Source organism: Coloeus monedula (genome assembly GCF_965178545.1).
Source record: "Coloeus monedula genome assembly, chromosome: 5".
NCBI lineage: Eukaryota > Metazoa > Chordata > Aves > Passeriformes > Corvidae > Coloeus > Coloeus monedula.
The window spans coordinates 27,930,990-27,952,088 of NC_138785.1; the positions used below are offsets into that span (position 1 = coordinate 27,930,990).

General features: G+C 37.8%; 1 protein-coding gene across 2 annotated transcripts in view; it reads left to right on the plus strand.

The window, feature by feature from the left end:
• The window catches only part of FBXW7 (F-box and WD repeat domain containing 7), a gene marked incomplete at its 5' end in the record, with an annotated part of 179,990 nt that overhangs the window by 66,063 nt on the left and 92,828 nt on the right, over window positions 1-21,099 (plus strand). For both annotated transcript variants that reach the window (XM_082282249.1, XM_082282250.1), the window contains one exon: window positions 12,422-12,979. In XM_082282249.1, coding sequence (XP_082138375.1) covers window positions 12,491-12,979 — 489 coding nt within the window. The remainder of the gene's footprint in view (window positions 1-12,421; window positions 12,980-21,099) is intronic.

The following is a 21,099-nucleotide window of genomic DNA, read 5'->3' on the forward strand; positions in this document are numbered from 1 at the left end:
TGGTCAGTGCTTTTCTGCTCTGAGCATGGCTCTCTTTGCTGCTTGTAGTCACATCATCTTTCCTGCTAGGAAAGTGTTGCAGAGCAGAAACAGGAGATATAGAGTTGATAGTTTTGTAGAATTGGAAAGAAAGTTTGAATACCTGCCTGACATAAATATTGTAGGCCACCTTACATTCTTATCTACCTCTGGACATGCAAATACAAAAACTTACTTTCCTGGTCCCAGAAATAGCTTGAGCAAAGAAATCTATGTTTCTGTAGGTTGTTAGCAGATGCCCTGCTGCTGAATCATACTGCTTAATCAGTTACTGAAATAAGATTCTCAGAGAGCCATTTTAAGGGCATTAAATCAATAACAATAATTGCAACCATTTCCATTTCTCCAGTGGAGCCTGCTAAGAGTCTGTTTGGGCCAGGGCCAGATTCTTTTAGATAGGCTGGGATATCATCTTCCTTCAAACCTGGCACTCACTCATGCTGTTTGTCAGCAAGTGCCTTGTTCTGCAAGGTCAGATTTTAAATCTAGTGCCATAAAGATTCTCTGTGACACAGAGAACATAACACTTAGGAACCAATGCATGCTAGGCAGTGTTCTGGAGATATGAGGTTAATGAGAAGGCATTTACTGTTTTTTTAATACCATGTGGAGACTGTAATTGGTTTGGAACTTTTTCTTTTAAATTAGACACCAGAAAAAGGAATGTGTTCTGCTGTGTTCTGGTAGTATGTGACCTTGTTTTACTTACGTCTTTCTACTGATGAAGGTGCTGAAAATGCAGACAAACCAGTGTATTTCAGCAAGTCTGGTAAATGCTGCCTTTATGTTTCTCTTTGTATTTCTTGCTTTTATTAAAAGTAAAGAAGTGCAGATCACAGGCTCTTCAGTATCAGATATTGATGCAAAGGTTTTTAACACGTTCATTGACTTTCTGGAAGAAAGTACATAATTTGGAGTTCATCTTTGAAAGTACGGCATTCAGGATGGAGACAGTATTGATCAGCGGATACTGCAAAAATCTGATTTAGCATTCATGGCAGAGTATTTTATAAGATATGAATTGGGACTGCCAACAGATGGACTTTCTTCATAAATATATATATATTGTTCCTTGTTCTTTTAGAGCAACTTCACAGGAATAAGGCTGAGCCGTAGTTTTCCCCACCAAAATGGTAAAACACACCAGTGTTTGTATCTTGTGTTGCTTGCATGAGGCATGTTTTCTACCCCAATCTGACCCCAGCTACCTTTTCTTATGTCAGAGATTTGATTTATAACTGGTGAATAAAACACAAATAAAAAATGGTTTTGTCTATATTGTATTACAGCCTTTTACTCCAATCTGCTTCAACAATACTGATAGAACTACTTTTTTTTTTCCCCTAGCATATAGGACTACATGATAGCTGAATCAGAGATTGGGTCAGGTTGGAAGGGACCACAGTGGGTCATCTGGTCCAACCTCCCTGCTCAAGCAGGGTCATCCTAGAGCACATGGCACAGGATTGTGTCCAGAGGGTTCTTGAATATCTCCAGTGAGGGAGACTCCATCACCTCTCTGGACCATCCATTCCAGTGCACGGTCACCTGCACAGTAAAGAAGTTCTTCCTCATGGTCAGGTGGAACTTCCTGTGCATCAGTTTCTGCCCATTGGCTTGTGTCATATTGCTCAGCACCACTGCGCAGAGCCTGGCTCCATCTTCTGACACCCTCCCTTCAGATACTGACAGACATCTCAATCATCTCATCTCAAGGCTGAACAGGCCCAGCTCCCTCAGCCTTTCCTCAGAGATGCTCCAGTCCCTTCACCATCTTTGTTCCCCTCCACTGGATTCATTCCAGGAGCTCCATGTCTCTTGTCCAGAACTGGACACAACACTGCAGGTGGTCTCACAGGGCTGAGTAGAGGGGTAGGACCACCTACCTTCCCCTGCTGGCAATGCTCTTCCTAATGCACCCAGGATATTGTTGGCCTTGTCCTTCAGACTTTTTTTAAAGAATGGGCAATTGAAAACAGGAAATTAAAATAAAAAAATTGGGCAGTAGCCTGGAATAAGAATTGTCCATTGTGGATCTTGAGGTAAAATTTGTTGTTGATAACTTGGAAAGACTTGGGGGTTTAATTCTTCTTCTCTTGTTTCTCATCATCTTGTATGCTTAGAATAATATAAAAAATTGTAGAGTTCAAATTGAGGGGTGGCTATTTAGTCTTGGTAGAATATTCTTAATTTTTACCATAACCTTATAATAATTTTTAGGAGGTTAGTCTGATGCAGAAGCCTGCAACTGAACAGAATAGTGAGATTGGACTTCTCATGGCATAACCTGCATTGCTTCTCCTTTACTTCGTTAGTCATTACTATAACAGGCTTGAAAATGCTGTTCTGTGCATTGAAGCTTCTTGGGTGTAAAGGGAGTTGATTATTCTTGCTTATTAGAGGTGGTATAAGAGCTGCTTGAAGAAGGAATATTTACTTCAACTGGTTTTAATCACTCAAAGAAAAACGTTCTTTAATAGTAGTCACAGTTCTTGATTCTCACTTTTCTCAGCTTTAATCCTGTTATCATCTTCTTTTTTAACCACTGGAATGCTTTTCAGTCTGAAGGGTATATATGTTCCCATCTGTTTGTATGCTGTTCCACATTAGAGAACTCTTTTTCTCAAACAGCTCTGAGGTAGGGGACAATTTGGTACTTGGTGTTAATTTCCTGCCCTTCCTCCCGTTTCCATGTAACTAAATTAATTTTAAATTCAACTAAATTTAGCTGCTATTTGTTCTCAAGGTCTGTTAGCCCACTTCAGTTAAAGATGACCTTTTTTGGTCCATCTTTTGTGCCCTGTGTTCTAAATGGCTTTTTTTGGTTTTTTGATGTCTCTGCTCTTCTGTGTGTCTGCTTGTTTGTGCTGCATTTCAGCAGCATTTGAATTGTAGTTTTAGTGCAAGAAATCATGCTACCATTTTGCTAGAAGTGGACGCCAGCCATCTGGTAAAATTGCAACTCACTATTAGCAAAACCTATAATTTCAGGAAATGCACCCAAAATTACTTTTATGATTAGTGGACAGGAAAGAAACCGAGACAGAGAAGTCAGTTGGGTACTTCAGAAATCACTTTGAGGTTTGCAGGCAAATGTCTTAATGGCAGTGGTCTTGCTGCCAAATGCTGTTTTGCTTTTGCCTTCCGAATAGTTTGCATTAATAATGAGCAGCTCTGCTTGGAAGTTATTAATGTATCGCTCTTACGATGCAGCTTCGCAAAGAAGCACCAGGAGGGGTAACAGTCTGTGTGAATGGATATGTAAAGTGGTTCAGCATACTGTACTGCTAAGGTTTTTCTCACTGGAAATGCATCCCAGCCCTAGGGCCACATTCAGCAATGTTATGGATGCTGAAGAAAAATTTATGTTAAGGCTGTATTGGCCATACAACACTAGCCTTTGTGTTAAACCTAGTAGTTGGGAAATAAGTCTGCACTGAAACCAGGCAGGGTTTAATCAGCAGTTTGGTAATACATTTTGCCTCTGTGTCACTGTGGCAGCAGAGAGGAGGTGACAACAGCTCTCGTTTGTGTATATGCTCAGGGAGAGGCAGGCAGCTCACCATGCTCTGGTAGGTGCACTTGTGCTGCATGTTCTGCAGTTGTTGAATGTATGTGTTAAACTAAGATGGAGTATATTTCTAATTTAAGCCTTAAAGTGGTGATGAATTTACTGTCTTCCTAGTGAACTATTACAGTGAGTAATTATCCTCATAGTTAATTCCATTTGTATTTTTCTCATTTCAACACTTAGTGATTGGATCTTGCTTCTTGTCTATTGGATCAAATCCATGTTCACCTAGGCAGTTGGGAATAATGGAGTTGTTTCTGCATAGTAATCACATTACCTGTTCACATAAAATGGACTTCATCATTGAGGTTTCTGGTTCCATGTGCTGGTACCTATGGCTTAATGTGTGTTAATTCAGAAGAGTTTTTCCACAACACAGTAACACTCCAGCACAGCTTAACTGAAGTTCTCTACTAGAAAGCCAGACTAGCAGAGTCATCCTCATTGCTCCTCAGACTAATTTCCTATGGATGAAAGGCCTTGAGCAGTATAAAACTATCATAAGCAGTTGTTGGTGTGGGCAGCTGGGAAGGTCCTTGTATGCAGTGGTGTTGATGATGCTGTAAAACTGATTCACAGGGAATATAGGTGGTCTGGTCTGGGGGCAGAAAGGCATGTGAAAGTAGAACAGAATGCATAGTACTGTGGAGATGTTGGGCCAGCTTGGAAAGCCCTCACAACTGCCACAAACTTCGTTTACTTACTTTTTGAAAAGAAGGTTGAATTCAAACCTAAAATTATCCAAACCTGTTGAGTTTTAAGGAGTACTTAGTCTCCTTTTGTACTGTAAGAGGATTTGTGATCCTTTTTTTGTAGAGAAATTCTTTGTTACATGTGTATCTATCATGAAGAGTTGGGATGATTCTGTTGGTACACTTCTGGCCTTTGGTAAGTAGCTATAAAACAGCATCTTCAAATTTGAAAGGCGTATGAGAAACTGCCTGCCTGGTTTTCTAAACTGAGAATTCTTCAGCCCACTTGCTTCTCAAGTAATGTAGCTAAAGATACTCTGTTTATGTTGTTGTAAGTATGATCTAATGTTTGCTTTTGGCAAGAAACTCTGCCTTGTTAGTATGCACAGAAAGCATAGTTTACGCGAGGCTGAAATATTAACTTTCTGTTCTAAATTGAGCAAACAAGGATGCTTGTGCTGGATCTTTAGCAGTAGTAGTGCAGGCTTCTTGTAGTAATCTAATTTATGAGCAAAACAATAAGCAGGTATTCATTAGTATTCGAGGTAAGAATTTTTCATTTGGAGAGATAAAAATTTTAATATAAGAACCCAAATAATGGTACAGTTGTCAAAGTGGAAAGGTTAAGACAATTGAAAATTGTGTGCTTAGCTTTTATACTTCAGAGGTCCTTTCAATGGAAAAATAATCACTGCTTGATATTGAGTGGCAGCATGCAGGAGTATATGGAGGACTTGCCTGTTTTGTTTTTAGTAGTTGCTGGAAAACTTGGCACCCTTTAAATAATTCAAGGCTTTTTTTCAGCTTTTCCTTTTCTGAGGAAAAGGGGAGAGAATCCTTTCATTAGTTCTACATGATAGTTAACTTGTCAGATTTTGCAGCTTAATCCTTCTTTAAAGAGTTGTTAGTGAAAAGACAAACCAGTCATCTTCTGCATAACAGTCATTACTAATATAAATACTGAAAATAACAGAATTGTTTATATGAACACAGTAAGATTAGTCATAATACAGGTCTCCTCCTACTGTGGATTGTTGCCTCCCATTATATCTTTTAAGGAATGCAAGTGATTTTATTCTAGATTATATCCATTCAATGTTCTTGATAAGAACATAGCAACACAGAATTTAAATTAAAGAGTAACTTTTGGACTTTTATTGTTTGTCTTGACTTTCAGGGAGCTAAGAAGTGTGAACAGTGTTCTTGATAGAGTGACTTGAGCTCCCCACTTCTACAATAACACTGTACTGGTGTATTAATGACTTCTCAGTTGGGATATGGCTTTGAGGAAAGGGACTTAGAATTTTGTTGGGTTTTTTTTAAGTGCAGTTTTCTTATTACTGTGTGATGGAGGCTTTCAACAATTTCTTCATGGGTCACTTTCACATTTCCCTCTTATCTCCACCCCATCCTTGCCACAGCATTACACAGTAATTCTCATTTTCTCGTGTCAAATTTTAAGGTAAAATCATAACTTCTGTAAGACATTATTCACTGATTATTTGCTATGATATTCTTCTTTTTGAAGCAAGGAAAATGCAAGGAGGTTCGGAAACGCTTCAAATACAAGAATTAAGGTCATGAGTTACTTACAAACAAGTGTTGGCAGAAAAAAAAATCCCCTCGTTTCTCTCTTCCTCTTATATGTTGATTGCTTTAATTTGGACATCAAGCCTCTATTAGTACATTTTATAGTGTGATTCTTTGTGCTAGAGCATTAAAAACTGCTACAGCTTCAACTCAGATTATCCCCTCTTTTAGCCAGAGCAGCCCTTGTTTTGAGAATGCACAAAGAGGGAAGAAAAGGCCCTTGGTTTAAAGCGTTAAGATTTGATGCTTCTCTTGCTATTGCAAAGAGAATCTGTGGAATCCTTATGAGCGCTAACACATCCAGGTTCTGTGTTTGTGTGTGCCTGAACCTTGTATGCAGTTGTATGATCATACACACTCTATCATAATCTAAAGAATGTGACTGCTTGTAGCTCAGACTCTTTCTTCTAAACTCTTGCTCATCTCTCTTCTACCTCTGGTATTTCCTTACTGAGCCATTTAGCCTAAATACTGGTAAATATATGTAAATTCTTGTAGCATTTACTTGTTTTCTAAACTGCTTTTTGTATTCTTATTCTCTAGTGGGTTTTGTGTACTCTTTCATATTTTATCCCACGTTAAATACTTAATGTATTTGTGCCAGAAGAGGGTAGGATTACGTGGTAGGTCTTTCATGCCCAGAGTTAAAGAAAAATTTTGTTTTTAATGGTTTCTGTGTGGTTGTCCTCTGATAGCCAGGGATGTGGCTCTGTCATATGTATTATCAGATATTGTCTCTCTTTTAAATCTCTTTGTTTTCTGTGGGGAATGGATCGGAATGAAGCAAAGTGTCTGAGACTGTAAAGTAGCACTGGAGGCTAAAGGGGATTGGGAAATTGAGGCCTGGGATTAGAGAGGGAGCCATTTTCAGAGGCAGTCCTGGGAGGAAAAAACTAAGTTGGATGGTGAAATAGGGAGAGAAGGGGTAAAGTCTGTTGAAATAGGATTGTGAGGTTAAATAGAAGCAAGTGAACAGGAGGCAGAGACATCTTACAGTAGACCATATGTGGTGGGAAACCTGGAAGTGTCTTTGTTCAGAAACATTCGGGAGGCGAGGTCAGGACACCAGGACTTGATGAAAAGCTTCAGCAGGTATATGGAAAGTTGGGCCTGAATTTCAGTGGAGAGGGAGATAATTAAAACTGGCTGCAAAAGAAGATTAAATACAGCTGGACTTAATTAAATTTAAGCAGGAAATGTTAATTGTGGTATTTTTTAAATTTAATGAATACTAAATCTATTCTTTTGTGTGCTGTTAGATTTATGTTTGACATAAGTAAGTAATTAGAGGAGCACTTTCATTTAGTGTTTGTTGCATTGGCCACTTTGCACTGAATAAACTATTGATTGTTAAAGTATATTGAGATAGTGAAAAAGGAGCAGGATAATTTCTAATACAACAGAAACATTGCACATGCTATTCTATTAAGTGTTGGCAGAGCTTTGCTTGGAGGCTAATAGTAAGGTAGTAGCAGGGAATCATTTTAGCTGCTATTTTGTTCTGGAGCTTGGAGCTGTGAATAATGGGGTTGACTGAGATATTTGAGGTATGTATATGTTTGGAAGAAGTAATTTATCATTCTTAGAAGAAGCATGCATGCTTGTAGAACGAGATACATTGTTAATGATGTATTTTATTTTCAAGAAAAGCTACTGAAAATTAGTGTTTCAGTCTTGCTCTAATCAACGTATGTGCTGATGAAATACAGAAGGTTTTTTATTTTCTTCATCTGTGCAATGCATCCAACACAGGTTTGTTACTTTGCTATTGTTCAAAATCCTTCCCATATATAAAACTGTGTAGCCAGTAATCAGACCAATAAATTAACTGTTTTCTTTAATACATCATGTACGTGTCTTGCTCATAGTGTTTTGCAACATTAGCTAGCATGGCCATACTCAAATATATATTTTTATTTGGTAAAACACTGTTCACAGTCTCAGTATTAACTGTGTTACTTATTTGTGCCTGCTTGATGCTGCATGTAAATCCCCTTTGTATGCAAGGGGTTTTTCAAACGGGCTTAGCAGGCCTTAGCCTGGCTTGTGAGATGTATTTGCACTTTGTGTGGTAGTTTGGGTTTGGATCAAGTGCACCTTTTAAAGTCTGGTTCCTGATTGTCCACACCTGCTCTCCAGTAGAATGAGTTGAAGCACAGCTGTCCCAGAGCACCTTCTGGGTGAAACTAAAGCAGAAGGTGTGCTCCAACTGTGAGGGTCATTTTAGGCTTGGGATGTCCAAGCAGCTCTGGGAATAAGTCATTTCCCCTTCCCAGAGTTGGTATCCTGTGGGTGCTGTGTCTCAGCTTTGCACATCTGCCCCTACAGCACTGTGCTGATTGCTCGTGAGGACCAATGCACCAGTGTCGGTCTTGGGCAGAGTGTGCTTGTAAGGGTCTCATACTTCTTTTCAGAAGGTAGATTTGGATGTTGAAATGAAACCTGAGGAGATCCTTAGCTTGGGTGGGATGTTCCTTTTTTGCTTTTACGTCACTTCAGTATTGCACAGTTAAATAACACAATAAAAAGCTCAGGTACACTACAGTGCTACGATTTAGTCAAATATCTACAGAAGTTTGTGTGTTAGTGCAATTGTCTTTGTCCACTAAATCTGTAATCTCAAAAGATTTGTTCTAGCAGCATTCACTGTGCATAAACCATGTTGTGTCTGTAGCTATTCTGTCTTTTCACAAAATGCTGTCATGATACTTAGGTTAGTATCCAAGTTAGTCTGATACATTAATTTCCAAGTTAATTCTTTAAAACCTTTTCACAATTTGTTATATTTTGTTAAAAAACAAATCCCACCACTCCCCAACCTCCACCTCTTTACATCCACCTCATTTCCTTTATTCCTTGCAGTTTCAAGTGATAAAAAAGGAGTAATAAAAACAAGCAGTACTGATAGAAATTTCATTTTCCCATAGTTAGTGGGTTTGTAGGTTAAAAATATTTAACGACTTTTGTATCTGTATTAGCAGGATAGAGATATTTCAGCAGTAAAGCAGGAAGTGAAGTGGTCATCCTCTCAGTACAGAATGCAACCTGTTGTGGCAGATAACCCTGAGTACTTTTCCCTGTAGTCTTCTAGTATTGCTTGACATTTCTCGTTTTGAGCAACTGTTGTTCATATTTATTTTTATAATCTACCTTCTGTGAAAATATAATGGATGAAGCTGAAGAATTATGCTTAAACAGCATTTAATATTCAATAGAGGTGGGGGCTGCATGCAGTCTTCAATAGAAGTGTGGGATGCCTTCATCAGCTCTGAGTTTACTGTTGGGTGAGTCTGGAGACTTCCATTTTCCTTAGGGGTCTCTTGCATTTTGTTTTCCCATGCAATGCAAGTGTTAAGAAACTTACCTGGGAATTGGCAACTTAGATTCATTGACCAAGTTTAATGAGTTTTTCATGTTTATGCAAAGTCTTGCACTGCAATGTTTTGATGTCTGTCTGAAAAAAAATCTTTGTGATCTGAGGCAGGTAGGGGAAACAGTGGTTTTCCTCAGTGGTTCTTCTGAATTTTTGCTGGTTTGAGTAATTTTGGTCTCTTACTGTATAAATGAAGGAGACACTGTACCAGCTGAAAACACATCATTTCAGTTCTCTGGAAGCTGATTTGTAAATACACTTTGTCCAGCAAAATAATAATCCTTTCTTATTCCTTATCTACCTTATATATGGAAATTATTGTGTCTTGTGTATTAGCTGACAGTAGTTAATTCTGAAAGCACTTACATGACAGAAGGCAGCTTCAGTGTTTCAAATCTCTCAGATAATGTACATCCATCTGTTCTTTAGCAAATGCATCACCTCTCTGCATACTGATGATTTCTGATGTAGCACTGCTTGTAATTAAATTTTGATAATGTATTTTACAGGCTTCTTGAAAAAACAAGTTGAGTTTATTCGTGCAGATGCAGAGTAAAATGGAAACCACTAATGACTAAAGCTAATTTCATGAACTGATGGTCACTCAAAAATGTAGGAATAATTAAAAATATATGATAGTACTAGTGTACATTTTTAATTGGCTGGAATTTTATTTGGGTATAATAACAGTAACAACACTGATATTTTTGTCACTTAAACATTTAGCGGATTCTTGCATTTGATTAATGTTTCAAAGCTGACCTTTTATGTTGGTTGCTTACAGATACAAATTGAAAGTATGTATTAAATTATTGAAACAAATATAGCATTTGCAGTTTTATCAAGTACATACTAAACCAATAATTGCATATATAATGCTGCTGATACTGAAAAAATGCAATTAAACTTCTAAGCTGCACTCATGGCTACTTAGAGAAACATTTGTAGTGGAAACTGGAATTGCTAGATTGTGAAGACGTAAACATCTTCAGCTTTTTTTTTTGCTTTTTTTTTACTACAGATTTTTACATTACGTAGTGCTTCAAATTTCCAAGTTGAGAAAATAAGTTGTAGTATTGTTTTGTTCGTAATGCCCAAACTGTGTAGCAAGCCTGATACATAAGTTCTAATAACATCAGATTATATGTGCAACCAAACTTGTCTTTTGATGAAATGTTATTAAACATCACTCCCACATGCTAAGGTTTGTGAGCTTTGGGGAAACTGTTAAGTGAAAACATTTCTCTGAAAGCGTACTCTTCATGGCATCTTTCTCAAGTGCTCCTTACTGTACATAGAAAAATACACACATTTGTTTTTGATACCACTTGAATATAAAAACAGAGACATTAGCTTCTGTTTTGGGTCATGTGCACCCAAGTGTCCTTAAGCTTTTTATCCATGGAAAAATCAAGCGTCAGCACAGAGTCTGTTTCCTTCCATTGAATGTGTGGAGCTTAACTGTCTTTTAGTGTTAGCTTCTCATTCACTGACTGGAACTTAATGGATACTTTCTTTGAACACATATTTCAGTGATTGATCTTATAAGGTTTTATTTGGGGGAATCTTCACCTGGGTAGATACGTGGAAACTTGAGAACCCTGTCTTTGGGATGTAAGTAATGTTTCCCTGAGGAAGAAGGGTGCAGAGAAGTGCAAAATCTCAGCTACGAATCCTCCTCAGAGAAGGAGCTGAAAAACATCTGTAAATGTGTTTCTGTGGCTTTTATAGTACAACACACTGAAATTACAGTAGAGCTATGGTTTCTGGTACTTTGTTCCCTTGTCACCAATAAGGTAAATGGAAAAAAGTTGGGGTTTATCTGTTCCATCATCTGAGGCCCTAGGTTTTGTGTTTTGAAAAAAAAAAAAAAAAATTAAACTGTAAGAGATAGATGACTTAAGAAAAAGGAGGGGGTGATGGTGTTGGTGGTCGAGGTTCAGAGATTATTGTCCTGTGCTCATGGAAATGTCCTTTACTGCTCCTACTCCGAGGATACTCAGAAGTTGTGCTCCCTTCCAGCATTTGTGGTGCTGTGCTTCCCGAGTCTCTCTCTCTCAGTGTAGCCTGCTGAGTGTGTGGTGTGTGTGGGCTGTGGGCCCCCAAGGACAGTGGCTCTAAGCTAATTTCTCTCTGCACATGTTCTCATGTACTGCTTTCGTAGGCTGTGAATCTGACTACTTGCTGAGTTGTGTCTGACTTGACCTACTGAAAACATTGCTGGAATCTAGGGAAACCAGAGTTTGGATGTGCCAGCCCCAAAGGCTGTATAGCTGGAAATCTGATACCAAATTTAATAATGAATTAGTCTGTGTTATAGCTGTCTGTACTTATATATTGTTTGGATGCACATGGGTAGTTGAATGCATGAATAATTTGGAAATTACGTTAGTATTTTTCAGTTTTTATTAATATGCACCTAATTTTGGCCTTTTTTAACATCTCAGAGACTCATTTAACAATTATTGTAGCTTCTTAGACTTTGGAGAACTTTACTGCTAACAGTGATTTTTTTTCCAGGTGAGGTATATGCCATTTCTGGGCCGCACAGGCTGCCTAGTGATGTCTGCTTTTGACCACTGGGCATCTCTCTGGCCAACTTAAGACTTGGCAGTGATAAAGCTGTATTCTTTAATAGGTGTTCTCTCCTTTATTAATCTAAAAGGAAATTAGAATAACAAGAAATGAAGCTTTCAATTATATCTGATAATATGCTTCTCTTAAGGCATAAGACCAATAGCAGTTTGTGAATAATATACAAAGTCTGTAATCAAATGAGAGGGAAAATAAATGCCGTTTAAAATTATTCATGTACAATTTTTTGCAAGTGGTATTGCATACTTGTATCTTCTGTTAGCATGAATGTTAATGGTTCTTGTGGATTCTCTAGGAGGGCAACTAGTTCTTCTGAATTTTGCAGAATCTGGTGCTTAAAGAGACCATGATCAGACAGTTTGACAGAACAAATAATGCTCTTGCTAGAAAGTTGCCTGCAGTTTATTTGGGTTTTTCTAGTTGTGTGTCAAGTAGAAATTATTCCTTGTTTCCTGGAAGTTTTTAGTTGCTAGGAATAATACAGTGAAATAGGGTCTTACTGCTTTATCTAATAAAAAAATATAACTTTTGTAATTTTCTGCTTTTTCTTTATCTCCTTAGAATGTGAAGGCATTTGCATCTTCAGATAGCCTAGCCAAGGTCCAAGAAGTAGCAAGCTGGCTTTTGGAAATGAATCAGGAACTGCTCTCTGTGGGCAGCAAGAGGCGGCGAACTGGTGGATCTCTTCGAGGTAATGCTTCCTCAAGCCAAGTAGATGAGGAGCAGATGAATCGGGTCGTAGAAGAGGAGGAGCAGCAGCAAAGACGACAACAAGAGGAGCAGCACATTGGGAGGAATGGGGAGATAGGAGGAGAAGAACCTGGATTTGATGGCAGGCATGAGTCTCAGCAGGAACAGTTAGAAGAAAATAATAATAGACTTATTACAGTGGATGAAGATTCTACTTGTAACCAAGAAGATGATGATGATGAACATGCTGGTGATCAAGAGGAGGAGGTGGAAGAGGAGGAGGAAATGGACCAGGACAGTGATGATTTTGATCAGTCTGATGACAGCAGTAGAGAAGATGAACATGCTAACAGTAATAGTGTCACAAATTCCAATAGCCTCATGGACTTGCCCATTCACCAGTCATCACCATTCTACATGAAGACAAAGGTGAGAAGCTACATTTTTTTGTGCTCTTAATCCTCATTAACTTTGGATTTTGGAAATAAAATGGCATATTTAGCATAAACTAAAGTTTTACAATGAAGCAAAGATTTTATTTCCTAAAGAGTTTACGATGAAGAATTTATGCGCTCCACAAAAACTATGCTATTTTAGCTGTTAATATTCAAAATATTTGCATGCATTTGACATGAGCAAATACTACTGTATATTTTAAGGAATAGCGTTCTGATGACTACGGTCAAAATACCAAGATGTTTCTTTATAAATATTTTTACTTAAGACCTTCCTGGCATTATTTATGATATTTTCCTTCTCCAAGTGGGCAAGAAGGAAAGGTAAGCAATTGTACATGTGTTGTGTTCTCAGACAAAATCTGAAAAGATCTTAGACAAGATCTGATTTCATCTCAGTTAAAACATTGTCATGAAAAAGTAGGGTGGAATATTATAGAAACATGAAGGTCTTTCTGCTGGCCTGCTGGGTTCCTTGACAAAATACTGGTTAAAGAAAGTGTGATAGCCAGTCATTCAGTTAGAAAATCGTTACATAATGTCTTATGTTATCCTGCTTGTGAGGACCTTGAACCTGTGTGCTGGTCATTGCTTCAGATTTGCAGTAAGAATATGGAAATTAATCTTCATCTTTATTTCTACTTATATCACCTAACGTTTTAGATTTTAAAAAGTTATTGGGTTATTGCCTGCAGTGTGCATTCTTACTTCACTGTATTTTCCAAATTCTTTGGAAAGGAGGAATTCTGCTAATTCTTAGGAGCAGAAAAACAATGAAAACAGTGTTATTGACTAGTAAGAAAGAGGAGCAGGCCTTCTTCTGGAAGAATGTTGTTCCTAAGCCTATATACTAATTTCTTTTTCTTACTCATTAATTGTTAATAGAACACCTAGCCTCCTCTCACCTTTCAAAAAACAAAACCTTTTAAATTTTACTTAAAAACGTAATTAAAACCTGATGTAAAACAAAACCACAAAAACCAGTCATTTAACATAAGTTAACAGGTTGAGTATGAGCATAAATGTATAGAGATGGATAATCAGTCTTGAAGATGCGCCTGAACAGGTATATAGGATGAACATTTGCTTTTGGAATCTGCAACGATGTTTTTGTTAGTAACAACAGTATGCAATTCACTTGCATGTTTAAAGTATCTCAGCTAAAATCTTTGCTTTTTGAAAAGTTGTGATTTTTCACATGAGTTTTTTATATAATTTTATTTTTATAGTTCTAGTCTTCAAGGTACTGAAGTATGTTCTTTCTAATTTGGAGTGAAATACTGTCATATTTCATATAATTGAATTGGATTTTACAACTGAAATTCTTGGTTTTATTTCAATGCGTTAGTTTTCCTGGATTAGTGTGACTTACTGAGTATCATATAATAACTTGCATCCAGTATGGACAATATTTAATGTAGGAAATTTTTATACTCAAAAATGTGTTTTTAAGTCTCTGAGTTGGAAACTTGCTGAAGTGCTTTGTAAGTAACTATACTCAAATTATGTACAGGCAGAGCAGAGCGTAATTTCAGTGGTCAGTTCTGAAGTTTTTTTTATTGACTTCAATAATGAATGTAGCTTTTTCTCTCTTTTCTTGAGGTGTATTTGACATGAACTGAAACAAGCCATTTTAGCCTGAAGGAAGCTGTCTGAAAGACCTTTGTACAGATGCAAAATTTCTGTGTGGTCTGATAGTTGCTCTGCATATTCAATGCAGGGCTGGCCATTTTTGTCTGTGCTCTGTCCTCAGGCTTTGCCTCCGCAAGAATTGTTGGGGACTCAGGTAGCAAACCATATTTGGGAATTTTTTTATAGTTCAGGTCTGTTTTAGTAAGTTTCAACTGTGTACCTGAAGTATCAGCGCAGGTTAGAAAGCTGCTTGAGCTGGCACTGCTCAGCACAATGGCTGCACATAAAAGCTGACAACATGCAACATTAATGTTACCAATTCATTAATAAACCAACATTTAACCACAGGAGAACATTCTATGTTACAAAGTGTTGTGGAAATACATCTGTGTGAGCATGAGTGAATTACCAGAACAAAAATAAGCATGACTAATTAATATGCTGCTTTTGATAAGAAAAGGGAGTGTTAGCACACTTGTCAGCTGTATTTACAAGTAATTTCTGCTTCTACCTGTTGAAGATAGACTCATCCTAGGAACTTGAACCTGGTGAACTTATTTTTAGCTTTTCAGACGTGTTTCTCAGCATTTGTAGTCGAGTACAGTTCTCATAACTCTGGCTGAATTACCTTGCTGTGTGCTGTACTCTGTGAAACTTGCTTTGTGGCACCATTATAGGCAGTGATGGCTGAATGCCCTACTTCACGTTTGTGTGTCAGATGTAAACCTGTCTCCTCAAATGCATGCATTCCTGATGCAACACAGTTTGGTCTGCTTGTACATATGGGCAGCACACTTTCACCACTATCAAATACCAAGAGATAATAGTGAGATTGGACAAAATACCAACTGCTACTTCTGCAGGTGCTGTTGTGCAGCTCATCCTAGCTTTTTAATATCTCTGTTCTTTGTCCTTCTACTTTGTCTTCTTTTCCTCATAAACTAAATAAAGTTTTTCTTTAATTGGACTTTGTTTTTGCTTGTTGACCTGTAGACTTGTGTGTGGCTAAGGGAGGAAATGTCATATTTCCCACATAACACTACAGTGCACCCTGCTTGGGTTTGCTGCCTGTCACCTTAGTAGCAGCAAGCTCGCTGTGTTCTACCTGATAAATTTCATCAGAAGCATAAATCCCATTGTATTTATATAAAAAGAATTTTTATAGATACTTATGTTTTATATAATGTTTATATAATACATACATAAATATATAAAAATATGTAAAATACTTGCCTCATACTACTGTTCTGTGCAAATAACTGATTTAATTGATGCCATAATATTGTGAAAATGTTATGACTAATGGGCATGGGCACTTGAAATGAGAAGGACAGTGGTTCAGGAGAGACTTTGTTGCATTCACCAACACCACAAAGGAATCCAGAAAGATCCTTGTGGTTACCTTCATGATTTCCTGCATAAAATATTAGGCTGCGCTGTATTGACTTCTGTGCAAGCTAAAGCTTATTTTTAGAAAAATGTCACTGTTTGCAAACAGGAAATTGTGCAGCAAGGCAAGTCTCTCAAGCCTAGTTTAATAGTTTGTTAGTTATCATCAATGTTTAAACTTCTTCACCTTTACTCTGCTCTGCCTTCTTCCTGTCATCTGACTTTTTTTGACCATTACAATTTCGTTTTATTTTCATGTTGTATTGAAGAGCTGTTTAACAAATTGGGTTTTTTATCCGCATATGTTAAGGAATCCAGTTCTTCCCTGGAAGATCTCTTAAAAGTAAATAATAAGGCAAATATATCCATTGGGCATACTTTTCTATTTTTTGTTCTTGTTACGAACAAAACTTCCCTGAGCACTTTGATATGGAAACATTTGTCCTGAATTGCAGATATCTTTGTATCTTGATCAACAATCTGAATGAGGGGATCAAGTGCACCCTCAGTCAGTTTGCAGGTGACATCAAGTTGGGTGGGAGTGTTGATCTGCTGGAGGGCAGGAAGGCTCCACAGAGGGGTCTGGACAGGCTGGATAGATGGGCCAAGGCCAATTGTGTGAGGTTCAACAAGGCCGAGTGCCAGATCCTGCTCTTGGCTCACATCAGCCACATTCAGTGCTACAGGCATAGGCAAAGTGGCTGGAAAGCTGCCCAGCAGAAAAGGACCTGGGAGTGCTGGTAAAGAGCAGCTGAACATAAGCCAGTGTGTGCCCAGGTGGCCAAGAAGGCCAATGGCATCCTGGCTTGTATCAGCACTACAGTGGCCAGCAGGACCAGGGCAGTGATTGTCCCTCTGTACTTGGCACTGGTGAGGCCACACCTCAAGTGCTGTGTTCAGTTCTGGGCCCCTCACTACAAGACAGACATTGAGGGGCTGGAGCATGTCCAGAGAAGGGCAATGAGGTTGGTGAAGGTTCTGGAGCACAAGTCCTGTGAGGAGCAGCTGAGAGAGCTGGAGTTGTTTAGCCTGGAGAAAAGGAGGCTCAGGATTGACCTTATCACTCTCTACAAATACCTGAAAGAAGGGTGTAGCCAGGTGAGGGTCAGCCTCTTCTCCCAGGTAACAAGTGATAGGACAAGAGAAGTTGGCCTGAAGTTGCACCAGGTTTAGATTGGATATTAGGATACATTCCTTCAGGGAAAGGTTTGTCAAATGCTGGAACAGGCTCCCCAGAGAGGTGGTTGAGTTACCGTCCTTGGAGGTATTAAAAGACATGTAGATGTAGCACTTAGGGACGTGGTTTAGTGTTTGACTTGTAGTAGTGTTAGATTAATGGTTGGACTTAATGATCTCAGATCTTTTCCAACCTAAATGATTCTATGATATCAGAACTGCGATTAAAACTCAGTAGCAACTGTGCCAAGGACAGTTAAAATTTGCTTATGCAATGTATTTACCTATTTATATACCAAATAATTCCATGCATTGGGATTTCATGTTTGACTGATTTGCCTAATATGATGCAAGCCTTTTTCAGAGAGCTTTCTGTTCTGTAAGGTTGGCCTGTGTCCTTTGTACCTAGAGAATTGATGCTCAGTTGTATTAAAGTGACCAGAGATTTCTCACATGTTAAATACTTTACTGTTTGTTAGTTTTTACTCCAGTTGATCTGTGTCTTATCAAATGTTGTCATATCTGTTTTAAAAATACTAAATAGCACAAGAGAGCTAAGTAAATATGTATAGTAGTCAGACAAAAACATGTTATTGATGCTGATTCTTCACTGATTGCATTGTATTTATGGCATTTCCATTTCCAGTGCTCCATGATGATTTTGTATTAATTGAATTCTGCTGGGTAACAATTAACCGCCACATAAGCAAACAAATGCACTTACATCCCATGTTTCTTAGCAACTGCACTTAAATCCTTTTATCCCTCTGTACATGTGGGATTCTGTTGCAATGCAAGGACAAGAATGTATTACTGGTAGTTGCTGCCACTGTGAAATAGCTCATGTAAATTAACATTCTTGCTTACATGAGATTTAAATTGTTTGCCTACCTGTGCTCATACTCTTGAAATTGTAGTACTAGCAGATATATCATGCCAGCAATATTTTGTGTTTATCAAAAGTGGTGTTTATGGCAGAGGCGGTACTGGCATGATTTTGTGGAAGAAAATTTCATCAATCCTGTTAATCCTATTTTATGTCAGCCAGTGCATTATTTTCTCTTGTATTGACACCTGGGTTTCAGCATAGGGTTATCCAGGTTGTACTTTGTTTACTTTTACAAGTTTTTTTTCTGTAAATCATTAGGTTTATTTGATAATTCTGAAATATTTTGGTTGTTCTAATTCTTAAAAAATATTTTTGATCATAATACGTATAATCTTTTACTTGTTCCATTATTTTTGTCTTTGTTTGCATAACTGTTCCTGTAACTCCCAGTTTCATAGTTTTTAAATATTAATGACTTCAGTGTACTTAAATGTTTTGGTTTTAATTGACATTTTTGGCTCCCATTAAGATGAGTTGTGTTTCTTGAACTGCTGCAAGCCTTTCATATTGAGAGGAGCATTGGCTTCTGGGTTATCTTAGAAATTGTTTCTGAACTGTTACAGTAATTTACAGGTTCATTCATCTCTGGTTTGGGTTTGACGTGTTTTGTGGGGAAAAAAGTCATGATCACTTGTATGCAAGCTCCTACAAATCTAACTTTGTTCAATTAGGTGTTCTTAATCTAAAATTCAACATTACATAATGTTTTTAATATTAAATGTCTCTAATGTCCCACCTCAGTTAGGAAATAACCACTTTAAAAAAACAATTAAACACATGAATTAATGAAAAGCATTAGCTGCATTATTTCCAGCAAATATTGTCACAGATTTCTATGGTTAGGCAAAATAGCTACTTGATATCTGACTAACAGGAGTGAAGTGTAAGGACCTGAATTTTAAAATCCAAGTGAGCAGGTAGAGGAGGAAGATTGTTAGCTGGTGCGTAGCCATTTTTCTTGTTCGGGGTTTCAGAAGACACTTTTGTCTGCTCTGCTTGACTGGAGGGATTTCTGAAGGAGTGGTGGAGCCCATTTATGTGAGATGCTGTATCCTTCTGGACAACAGGCACTGTTCAGCAAGAGTCTTTGCAACAACCCTCTATTACTTCAGCATTTATTTCTTTTTCTTCTATTGAGGCTGTCATAAAACTTAGCAAATTAGGTTATATGAATGTGAAACATTACTTCTGTGTTAACTATTTGGATTGTGATGGTGACTTCTCATAACGGGTCAGGCATTTGTGCGTGCAGAACCCTCCAATTACTTCACTAATTAGTCTCCTCTTCAGATGCAGGTTTGCTTGTTGCAGGATTGTGAGTTGTGCTTGTTTTGTTGGTTACCAGAGCTTCCAAGGAAACAGAAAACAAATTAGCTAAAATGAAGATTAAAAATTCGTGTATAGTTGCATCTACAACCACAAAAAACACTTCTATACCCTTTTCATCAGTTGTCATATTTTAGCTTTGCTTCATTACTAAAGGTAATAAGATAATTTTTTTAATGGATAGATTTAATACATAACATATATTACAGACAACAATGGTAAAGGCTGAGAAGCAGTTTAATTTTCATGTAAAACCAGTGTACTTTGACTGCAGCATCCTCTGCCATACTATGTACCATACTGTCCATTTGGCTGTAAGTCACAAGAGCGTGTGTGTAAGTAATGGTGCTGTTCAAGAGTGCCTCTTCTTTGTTGTTTATTGGCATGGGAGAGTGGAGGGAGGGAAGACAAGAGATTAGCTGGATTGACTTTGGGTGGGCTGGAAGAGGCTGTACCACAGGAAAACTTGTCCCTTGGAGCTTAAATACCCATCTTTTCAGTTCTGAAACAAATCTAAAGCCGTGCTCACATACAGAGCTTTCATTCTTAAGTAGTGCAGGCTGGGACAGAGTTTTTTGCTGCAAGGTGACTGGTCTAAGCTTGTATATAGAGCCACAGAGATGAGAAGGATTTATTTTTTCAGGGGGTTTTGGCTTTGTGTGGAAAGATAGCATTAATTTTTTAAACTGAGGAAACCTCAGATTACTCTGGGCACTTTGTGCATATGTGAAGTGAAAAGGACTCCTGTGTGAAAGTCTGCGCTTATTGTCAGAATTACTGGTACACTAAAAGCAGGATAGGGGGATAAGGGGGAATCAAAGATGATTACAGAAATGCTGATCCTTGGAAGTGGATTTACTTTTTGTGCACAGGCAGTACATGCCATTAGGCAAAAGTTGGGGTGTGTGTAGGTGGAGGGTGGTTTGTAAGTGTGTGTTAATATTTTTCTCCTTCTCTGAGCAGCAGAGGGGGCTGCTATTGCTTTGCTGCAGCCCCATGCAGACTTGTGTAGATTTCCTTTGCAAAGGTTTTCCTTGCTCCTGCAGCTAAAAGCCTGAAGCATGTTTTTTAAGTGTTGGGAATAAATGTAACTGGAACAGAAGGACTCAGTATTTTTTATTTGTCAAGAAATATGTTTCCAGTATAGAAAATGATGTAGGAATATTTCCTTTAAAAGAACCAGTATTAAACTTATTTTCAGGGGGCTTGTGTGATGAGAATGCAATGTATAGTTCTCTGCTCTGAGTACACAGGAGAAAGAGAAAAAATTTCACACTACAAAAAGATAGTTATTTTTACCTGGTTTTTTTGCAAGGATCACAAGCAAGGTATGTAGATTCTTCATGCCTTTCAGTTAATGCTTTAAATGGTTTTTAACTAAGTAATTGCTTAAAGCTGTGTCAGAAAAGCTACACATAAAAATTGCTCTGATTGTTGAAAAAAGGCAACAAAAAAGCATTGACAATTTTTTTTTCTCCTATTCCTTCCTATGATTCTCCTTTCTAATTGAAACTTCTTTCTCATCACTCTTTAAAAGCTTAGGAACTGGCAAATTTTTCATCCCTTGGTTATTCTGAACTACACCACTAAAGTGCAATTAGTCAAGTAAGTGAATAAATGGTCTTTACATTTATTTAGTCTTGTTCGACTTATTCATCAGTGACCTGGATGAAGGGAGAGAG